This window comes from Syngnathus leptorhynchus, chromosome 12 (assembly GCF_054491065.1).
Source record: "Syngnathus leptorhynchus isolate UIUO chromosome 12, UIUO_Slep, whole genome shotgun sequence".
Taxonomy (NCBI): Eukaryota; Metazoa; Chordata; class Actinopteri; order Syngnathiformes; family Syngnathidae; genus Syngnathus; species Syngnathus leptorhynchus.
Window position 1 is genome coordinate 802,703 of NC_141206.1, and position 10,924 is coordinate 813,626.

The 10,924-nt window shown below is 39.3% G+C and overlaps 1 protein-coding gene across 5 annotated transcripts in view; it reads left to right on the forward strand.

Annotated features, from left to right (window-relative positions):
* The window catches only part of mapkap1 (MAPK associated protein 1), a 54,101-nt gene extending 44,222 nt beyond the window's left edge, over positions 1 to 9,879 (forward strand). For all 5 annotated transcript variants that reach the window (XM_085925530.1, XM_085925528.1, XM_085925529.1 and 2 more), the window contains 6 exons: positions 228 to 337; positions 1,192 to 1,299; positions 1,543 to 1,683; positions 7,027 to 7,164; positions 8,035 to 8,132; positions 8,901 to 9,879. In XM_085925530.1, the coding sequence (XP_085781656.1) occupies positions 228 to 337; positions 1,192 to 1,299; positions 1,543 to 1,683; positions 7,027 to 7,164; positions 8,035 to 8,132; positions 8,901 to 9,023 (718 nt within the window). In that variant the 3' untranslated portion in view covers positions 9,024 to 9,879. The remainder of the gene's footprint in view (positions 1 to 227; positions 338 to 1,191; positions 1,300 to 1,542; positions 1,684 to 7,026; positions 7,165 to 8,034; positions 8,133 to 8,900) is intronic.
* The last annotated feature ends 1,045 nt before the right edge of the window (positions 9,880 to 10,924 follow it).

A 10,924-nucleotide genomic window follows, 5' to 3' on the forward strand; every position in this document is an offset into this window, starting at 1 on the left:
CGTCAGCCTTGATTCGGTTTGATTCCACCTCCGACCCTGTGTGGAGTTTTCATGTTCTTCTGTGCCCGCGTGGGGGGCAAGCGGTACAGAAGATGGATGGATGGATGGATGGTACGCTGGCTAATCTATAGTGTTCTTTGGAATGCCATAAATCATATTATTTTATACATATCATTTAATCTCTTTTATGAAAATCTCCATAATCTTCCTTTCCTTATCCATTTTAGAAATGCTACTCAGGGTTTTTCTTTAATCCCCGTGGACAGTCTGAAAGTAACCATGAAAGAAATTCTTCAGAAAGCACTCAAGAAGAGGAAAGGGTCACAGAAAGGATCAGGTAAATGACACCAGATGAAATCCAACCAGTAATGATGAAACACATTTTTGTTGTTGTTGTTCTTATTTAATCCTTCCTAACTCCAGGTACACATTTTTACCATATTCATCATGATGTAAATAGTGCATATTCTAGTCTACAGTCAACTGTACATTGGCTAAAGCAACCATGATCTTTTTCTCAGTCTATTAGCACCCTTCTTTGGTGGATGTTGACACTGCTGACAGTGACTGTCCAGTGTCGCAACAGTAACTACTAGTAGTTTTGACATCAGATGGCCTTCCTGATGCTTTTAACACAAGCAATGACTTGGAATTAGGGTCAATCCTTGCCATTAGGACGTTAGTGTCATGACTGGTATTTGAACCGTGGTTCTCCCGTGAAATACGGCAATCCACAGCACTGATTACTGCTCAGCTGCAAGATAACGTGTTTTTAATCTACCAGGGTGTTTGCTAGTTAGAACATATTGAACCCAGCATTGCTAGAAGTAAAGTATCACATGGTGTTTGTAGAATAAATATAAGATGTGTAACAGTTGGAAATGGAAACTCATTCATGTTAAAGTGCACAAATTCTAAACTTAGCATAGCTTGACACGTCTATCAGGGTCATGTTCATGAGTGAAGGCAGGATAGGGCGTGAATAGGTAGACAGGTGGATCGATTTAGTGTCCACTACGATGCGGACCCTGTACCAATATGTTGTGAAGAAGGAACTGAGGTGGAAGATGAAGCTCTCGATTTACCGGTTGACTTATTTTCCTACCCTCAAAATGTTGGTGTCATGACAACGCTTGACTTATGTTTTTGTCGAGCATTTAATTAGTAAGTTTAATTGTCATCCTAAAACAGGGCCTCTGTATCGTTTGGAGAAGCAAACGGACCCAAATGTTGCAGTAGACCTAGATTCCACACTTGAGAACCAGAGCACTCTTGAGTTTTGCCTTGTCAGAGAAAATAGTAAGTCTTTTCAGTATGTTGATTATTTTATTTCTGTTATAACTTAATAAAATAAAAATGTGATCTGATGCAGAATAGTTGAGCTTGATATGATGACTCTATCAACTGCCATGAAATACAACAAATTCTCTCTCTTCCTCTCTCTCTCCACCTCTCCCCCTCCCTCCCTCTCTCTGTCTGTGCATCTGTGGGTCTCTCTCTGTCTGTGTGTCTGTCTATCGCGTCCAATCCAAACATCTCCAGGTTCAAGAGGCGAAGAGAGCTCAGAGGAAGACCCACCCATTGACATCACTTCCGTCCAAGATATGCTGAGCAGCCATCACTATAAGTCATTCAAGATTAGTATGATACACAAGCTGCGCTTCACAACAGATGTTCAACTCGGTATGAACTCCTCTAGGCGTATGTTTGAGGGAACGTTTATCTCATTATCATATCCTTTTATATTTAAGAGCCACTTGGTTCATCTAATATTAGTTGATGTCAATATGTTGTTACACAATGTCTGCTATTTCCGTACTTAATCATAAAGCAGACATTTCAATTTAACAGTTTCAGACATCACCCAGGCATTAAGTAGCTGTATCATGCTTATAAAACCTTGCTTTTTACATATTACTCATTCAGTTGTGTTCTTTTTAAACAGGAACAGCAATACGTTTGTCTGAATTCCTCGTCATCATAGCATCACTTCTTTTACCCATGTTCTGAGGAGCGGCTCAGAGCAAGTTTTAAATCCAAATGAGATCCCTCCAAATGCGCCCCTCCCTTTCCGGTCGGACATATTTGTATTTTTTTTTTGCGGCAGTAGCATTTATTTGAGCGACAAACCTTTTGATTGATTCAAATATGTCAACAGCAGAAGACTTGTTCATCCAACCACACATAACAGAATATAACAGAATAAATCCCCTCACAATATTTATGAACAGGTCTTTCACAAACCGAATTTGGTTGAAGTTGGGAAATTGTGTAAAATGTAAATAAAAACAAAATACAATGATTTCAAAATCTTTCTCAACCCATATTCAATTGAATACACTACAAAGACAACATATTTAATGTTCAAACTGATAAACTTAATTGTTTTTTGCCAAATAATAATTGACTTAGAAATTCATGGCTGCAACACGTCCAGTAGAAGTTGGGAAAGGTGGCAAAAAATACAGAGAAAGCTGGGAAAAGCTCATCAAACACCTATTTGGAACATCCCACATGTGATCAGGCTAATTGGGAACAGGTGGGTACCATGATTGGGTATAAAAGGAGCCTACCCAAACATGCTCAGTCATTCACAAGCAAGGATGAGGCAAGGTTCACCACTTTGTCCACAACTGTGTGAGAAAATAGTTGAACAGTTTAAGAACAACATTTCTGGCTGGAAACCAAGACTGAATGACCGTGCCCTTCGATCCCTCAGACGGCACTGCCTTAAAAACCGACATGAGTGTGTCAAGGATATCACCAAATGGGCTCGGGAAAACTTCCGAAAACCACTGTCAGTAAATACAGTTCGTCACTACATCAGTAAGTGAGGGTTAAAACTCTACCATGCAAAGCAAAAGCCGTTTATGAACAACATCCAGAAACGCCGCCGGGTTCTCTGGGCCTGAGCTCATGTGAAATGGACTGATGCACAATGGAAGTGTTTTGTGGTCTGATGAGTCCACTTTTCAACTTGTTTTTGGAAACACTGGACGTCGTGTCCTCCGGACCATCCGGACTGTTATCAACGCAAAGTTCAAAAGCCAGCATCTGTGATGGTATGGGGGTGCATTAGTTCCCATGGCATGGGTGACTTACATTTCTGTGAATGCTGAAAAGTGCATACAGATTTATTTTCATGGACGCCGCTGCTTATTTCAGCAAGATAATGCCAGGCTACATTCTGCACGTGTTACAACAGCGTGGCTTCGAAGTAAAAGAGTCCAGGTTCTCCCCTGGCCCGCTTGCAGTCCAAACCTGTCTCCCATTGAAAATGTGTGGCGCATTATGAAGCGTAAAATACGACAGGGAAGACCCCGGACTGGTGAACAACCGAAGCGGTTCATCAAGCAAGAATGGGAAAAAATTCCACATGAAAAGCTAAGATAACTACTCTCCTCTCTTCCAAAACGTTTGAGTGTTATTTTAAAGAAAAGGTGATGTAAGGAAGTGGTAAACATGCCCTGTCCCAACTTATACTGCACGTGTTGCAGCCATGAAATTCTAAGTTAATTATTACTTTAAAAATAAACTAAAGTTTGTGAGTTTGAGCATTAAATATGTTGTCTTTGTAGTGTATTCAATTGAATATAGGTGGAACAGGATTTTTCAAATCATTGTATTTTGTTTTTATTTATATTTTACACAATTTCCCAACTTCAAACAAATCCGGTTTGTAAACAAGCACTGCAGTCAAGTTGAGAATTAAACTAATGCTAGCGCAGGGGTGTCAAACTCGTCTTTTTCGCGGGCCTCATTGTAGTCATAGCTTCTTTCGGAGAACCATTATGACTGTCAACCCAAATAAATGTATTAGCACCTCATATTATATACAGTAAAAGCTACAAAACAAACTGACAAATAACTTGTTTTAAAATCAGACGAGTAACAATTGGTCAAGTATATATATATATATATATATATATAAAAAAAAGATATTATTAAAAGTGAAGACAATTTGCACAATTTGTTCCACGGGCCACATAAAATCAAGTCAAGCCAAGTTTATTTGTATCGCCCTGAATCACAAGCAGTCTCAAAGGGCTTCACATAGACAATCAATTGACAATTATTCTCAAAGCATCCCCTGATCTTGGGCTCCCAAAAGGGCAAGGAAAAACTCAAAAACCCCTACCAGGGGAAAAATGAGAAACCTTGAGAAGGGACCACAGATGGAAGGATCCCCCTTTCAGGATCACCAGGCTGCAATGGATGCAAGAGGGCACATAAAATACATAATATGGAAATCAAAAAGTGGATGTCCAGGCCAAAGCGAAGAACTGTCGGAGGTGCCTTCGATTGTCCTGGCAGTGTCCTCTAGGAGGGTAATCCGCTGCAGTTCCCTCATGCTGAATTGGTCCACGAGAATCTAGATAGCCGCCGTCAGCTTGGGTGTCACCTAACCACCTCCCCGGGTGGGGGGAGTGGGGTCGGGGAGAGGGAGCAAAAACAAACTCCAGCCGAATCGGCTACTACAGGTTAATTAATGGCCATATCATAGAAATACGTCTTTAAACGTGTCTTAAATGTTTCTACTGAGGTAGCAGTTCTAATATCCATTAGTAGGGCATTCCAGAGCTCTGGAGCCTGAATAGAAAATGCTCTAGCCCCTGCAGACATTTTCTTGGCCCTCGGTGTCACTAAAAGACTAGCGTTTTGCGAACGAAGGTTACGAGACAGAACATAAGGAACAATTACGTCAACGAGATATGAAGGCGCTAAGCCATGCAATGATTTATATATAGGTTAATAGAAGAACCTTGAAGTCACATCTTAAATGGACCGGAAGCCAGTGTAAATTGGCTAATATTGGGGTAATGTGATCAAATTATCTTGTCCGTGAGAGCAGCCTTGCAGCAGCATTTTGTACTAACTGTAGACTTTTGATGCTGGACTTGGGAAGACCAGAGAATAATGCATCACAGTAGTCCAGGCACGACGTGATAAATGCATGTATAATCATTTCTGCATCACCGGTCGAGAGGATTGGGCGAATCTTAGCATTATTACGAAGGTGAAAAAATGCTATTCTGGTTATATTCTTAATGTGCTTTTGAAAGGAGAGTGTTTGGTCAAATATTACCCCGAGATTAGTTACAGTATCACTCTGAGTGATAGTGCAGTTATCTATAGTTATCGTGGTTTCCTTAAATAAATGTTGATAACGAGCTGGACCAATTATCAACATCTCAGTTTTATCTGGGTTCAGACGAAGGAAGTTGAGAGACATCCATTGCTTGATCTCCGCAAGGCATGCCTCAAGATTACAACAGTCCTGCGGATCTGTCATTGATAACGGCATATATAATTGGGTGTCATCCGCATATCATTGAAAACTAATATATTTACGTATTATGTCCCCAAGCGGAGTCATATAAATATTAAATAGAATTGGTCCTAGTACCGCTCCCTGTGGGACACCACACGTAACTTTATAGAGCTCAGAGGACGCATTGCCATGGACCACTCAGTGCGTCCTGTCTGATAGATACGAATGAAACCAGCCTAGTGCTGACCCCGAAATACCAACACAACCTTTAAGACGCTCTAATAAAATATCGAAGTTAACAGTGTCGAAGACAGCACTGAGATCGAGTAGTTACAATACCGATGAAGTGTTTGAATCCATAGCGATGAGGAGATCATTAGTCACTTTAGCAAGTGCTGTCTCAGTGGAATGATTAGCTCTAAAACCAGACTGAAAAGATTCATATCGATTATTAGCGACCATGTAATCAATAAGCTGCTGCGCTACTACCTTTTCAAGCAGTTTTGCTATGAATGGGAGATTTGAAACTGGCCTATTCTGAGACAGTCCGGGTCAAGATTTGGTCGCTTAAGTAGCGGTTTAATGATAGCGGTTTTAAAGGCTGTTGGCACTATCCCAGAGGACACAGACAGATGAATTAAATTTAAAACGGACGATCCTAAGATTTGAAATAATTCTTTAAATAGTTTGGCTGGAAGCGGGTCAAGTAAACATGTTCACCACTTTTTGGTTCTTTTATCACAAACAAGGTATTTTAGGTTGCATTACCTGACATGTTTCGGCATGTACTTCCGCCTTCATCGGTGTCACTGCTATAGTTGTGACGCGTCTTTATCAGCTGATGGATGAATGAAGGCGTGACTCACCTGTCAGATTTTAGCTAGTGGCATACTCAAGGTATGCAGATACCTCCTCCCACCGGTAGGAGACCCCGGGGACGACCCAGGACGCGCTGCAGAGACTTTGTCTCTCGACTGGCCTGGGAACGCCTTGGGATGAAATGGCTGGGGAGAGGGAGGTCTGGGGGTCCGTCCTAAAGCTGCTGCCCCCGCGACCCGACCCTGGAAAGCGGAAGAAGATGGATGGATGGATGGATGGATGGATGGATGGATGGATGGATGGATGGATGGACTTTAGTTTACATATTTATCTGTCTGAACATTTAAAGATGTGATAGACAGTTTTTGCATGATTTGAATGATGCAAAATAACATGCTTTTTCTCTCGAATTTATTGTTATAATCATTTGTTTCAGATGTACTGTAATTATTTTCTGTATAAAAATTAAATTTGGTGTTCAAAAAGTCTTTTTTCAAACTTGAGTCAAAAAATCTTTTTTTTTTCAAACTCGAGTCTTGAAAAAGAGGGGGTCGTCTTATAATCAGGGTCGTCTTACATTCGGGCCAATACGGTATTACCAAATTCACTGATCTTTTTTAACAAAAATAGTTTTCTCCACTTTTCAGGAGAAATGGCTTAATTTTGGGAAACCAACAAATGTTCTCCTGCTGATTACAAAAGAATCGTAGAATCAAACTTAAGAATATCTTCTTACCTTGAGTAGATTTGGTGGCATACATATTATCAAAGTACAATATTCTGTGGGTCTTAAAATCAAGTCAGGCTACTCTGAAAAGAGCCATCAGTGGATGAGCTGTGTACATGGACTCATGGGTTGGATTCTAGAAGCTGTAAATTGAAGAAAGAAAACAAATAAAAAAAATTGAAATGACAAATCCTGACTTTGCTTTCAGGGATTTCAGGAGAAAAGGTAGAGATTGACCCTGTCACCAATCAGAAAGCCAGCACTAAGTTTTGGATTCGACAGAAACCTATTTCAGTCGATTCGGACCATCTATGTGCCTGTGACCTTGTCGAAGAAAGAAGCCCCAGTAAGTGCAAAGCCTTGTCCACATGTATGCTGTTGATAGTCTTTTCTATACTGTTGGACTTTCTGAAACATGATCCTGGCTGATTTCTGCCAACTGGTGGACAGTTTTAATGATTTTTACTGCAGACAAGACTGATCTTCAGTGAGAAGCTGCACAAGACCTTACTGCTCACTGACATAAAATAAAAAGCCAAACACATACCTGTACGTTTTGGGTAGACGGAGCCTATTTCTTTAAAGACTTAATAGTAGAAGTACTTAGTAGGAGTCGCAGGAGTAAGTGGTAATATTACAAGTACAGCTAAGCCTCGATTTTAGACCTGTTTTGGGAATAGAGTTAACCCCCAAATGTATATTATTTAGAAACTGGTCATTTTACGTCATTTCAATGCCCACGGAAATTAAACTTTCAAACTGGGTAATCAAGAATTGTTCTCCACGGAATCATGATTGTTGTCCACAGAATCAACAGTTTTTCCTCTCCAGACTCCTGACGGGGACTAACTTATCAGCAAGTGTAATCACCGCTGAAGGTTGACATTGATGATTGATGACCTTTGATAAACAGTTATTGCTCACCATTAATCTAGAAATACTGTAAGACCATTTCTAAGCAATTTGGAGTTGAACATTCCACGGAAAAGTAGAAGTCGTTCAAGGTATAGCAAAGGCACAGGTTCTTCTCAGTGGCCTTCTTAAAACCACACAAACCTAATATGTGGCTTGTATGTGACATGCTGTGATTTTGATGAGCCGAAACCAGATGATGGACAAGCAAAACATGTCATACTGCTTAGAGAAAGTGTCTTACCATTTATTGATTAAAATTTTTTTTTTTACCCATTGATCTTCCTTTCTTTGCCTCTTCCAGACCATGCCATATTCAAGATTACTTACATGAGCAACCATGACTACAGACCTCTGTACTTTGAGTCAGATTCCACTACTGTCAATGAAATAGTTCTCAAGGTGAGTTTTGACTCACTGATGTCTGGTATGACAGAATAAAGTCTATAAACATAGTTTTATCTACTGTATCTTCCGGACTACAAGTCACTCTGGAGAATAAATCGCACCAGCCATAAAATGGACAATAAAGGAGAAAACGACATAAGTGGCATTTTTGGGGGAGATTTATTTGATAAAATCCAACACCAAGAACAGACATGTCATCTTGAAAGGCAATTTAAAATAAAAGTTGAATTGGCAACAACAGGCTGAACGGTACGTTAACGTAATGCTAACTGAGAACATGCCTGATGTAACATATTGAGAGTTATTCAAATAACTATAGCATAAATAACAAGCTAATAAGTTTGTTGAACCATCCGTGTCACTCCAAATCATTGAATCCAACGTAATCTTCATCCTCTGTGTCACTTATAAACAAGTCTGCTAACTCTGGAAGTAGAAGATGCAGCACTTCTTCTTCGTGGTTTATGTCAGACTCATCGTCAGTTGCAGTTCCAATTTCTCCACAGACCTCATGCGGTGTAGTGTGAAAATAACGTGAAATGCATTAATAATTTTAATTTGATCAATTTCACACATCCATGTTTGCTAATCTACCTCCTCCAAGTTGTTGATGTGCACCAAACATGTCTGCACATAAATTGCCTAAACAGACAGCAATCGCACAAGAGATTTCTTTACAGTGAGTGAATGCACCCAATTGTTGCCTTGTGAATTCTTGTAGCGTGAATAATTTAATTTTCATGTGCTACTATTTATCAACAGGTGAACTACATCCTGGAGTCACGAGCAAGCACCACACGGGCTGATTATTTTGCCCAGAAGCAGAGGAAACTCAGCCGTCGGACAAGTTTCAGCTTCCAGAAGGACAAAAAGGCTGGACAGTAGAGGGACGCAATTATGCGGTTGTTATTTTGTCTGGAAATCTGTCGTCAGACACGTACGTTTTGTTTAGTGGAAAGCGTGGGACTGGGCTTTGCCTATGCGTACTTGACCTCCCTCAGTTCACATAATTTTTCTCCAAGTACTCTGGCTTCCCCCATAGTCCAAAAACTTCACATGTTTACTTCTTTTACCAATTTGAAAGTGAATGCAGGTTTGCCAGCTCTAATTATTTGGTCAGCTATCCCGGTGATCCTGAGCTGAGAGACGGTCCAGCCCTATCGCCTCAGAACAGGATTAGCAAATGAATAAAACAGATGGATTGAGTCATATGTAACAATAGGATACAAAATACAAGATACAAAAGTTGGCCAGTTTCCTGGATGTCTGCTGCAACACACCAGTTTCAAATGATCCGATTTCATCAAGGTATGCAGATGCTTGATTATGATCATTTGAATCAGGTGTATTGCAGCGTGGGAGACAAAAAAAAAAGACAGAAAACTACCCCTTGAGGACCATGATTGCAAAACTATTTTCATATGGGTTGCAATTCCTTGTTTGGCACGCTCAAACATGGCGAATAAATTCTTCTTGAATCTTGAATAGCTCATCTAGTAGGACTTATGCTTGGGGGCCAGAGGGTCACAGTTCAGCTCCTGCTGGGGATGAAATGCAAAAACAACCACAACACTTTTTTTGTGTCTTTCATTCTGACTTCTCCTCGAAGGCCTGCATATACGCTTCTGTGTAACATCTAAAGTACGCAAACTTATACAATATAGTTTGTTGTTTTTTCCTTCAAGAGTGTAAAATATTTAGCAGGAGAAAAAATAAAATTACCAGCAGTCCACCCATGGCATTTTGCCCATTCATCATTTGTGTCTACTTAAAACTGATTTAGCTTTGCTTTGGTTAACAATATTATCATATAATCAAAGTCAAAGTCCGCTTTATTGTCAATTTCTTCACATGCCAGGCACACAAAGAGATCGAAATTGCGTTTCCCACCGTCCCACGGTGACGAGACAGTACACAACACTCACATCAAATAGCACAAAGAGTAAAAACGAACAGACAAGAGCAACGAATCGAATGGCAATCAAGAGTCTACACAACCATGTTCAAAAGGTTTTTGTGGTATTAACTCTTTCAATGCCAACAAGAATTATTAGAAAATGTGACAACCCCTGAAATACGGGCCAATTTTGAGCTTGTTCAGTCATCTTTCAAGGCCGACAGAATATTGTATGCTATGGCGATGTAAACATGGTGGTAACCAAATTAAAGGTTAGACTCTGTTCTTTCATTTAAAAAAATGAAGTTGTTTCTATAGTTGTGACTATTTGAAAATAGATTGGTTTCACTCAAATCAACATATATATATATGTGTGCCATGTGTGTGTGTGTGTGTGTGTGTGTGTGTGTGTGTGTGTGTGTGTGTGTGTGTGTGTGTGTGTGTGTGTGTGTGTGTGTGTGTGTGTGTGTGTGTGTGTGTGTGTGTGTGTGTAATACATATACATTATATGTATATTACATATACATTATATGTAATGTATATGTAATACATATACATTATATATATATATATATATATATATATATATATATATATATTATATATATATATATATAATATATATATATATATATATATAATATATATATATATATATATATAAAAATCTGAAAAGTGCAATTTAATCCATGCCATACCCTGATAAAAAACTGTTCCTTTTATATATATATATATATATATATATATATATATATATATATATATATATATATATATATATTAATTAAATTACACTTTTCTGAATTTTCTGATAAGGTTTTGGTCAGGCACGTGGCAGAGGGGGTTATTAATCACTTTCAGCTGTATTGGTGTTGATGGAATTAACAAC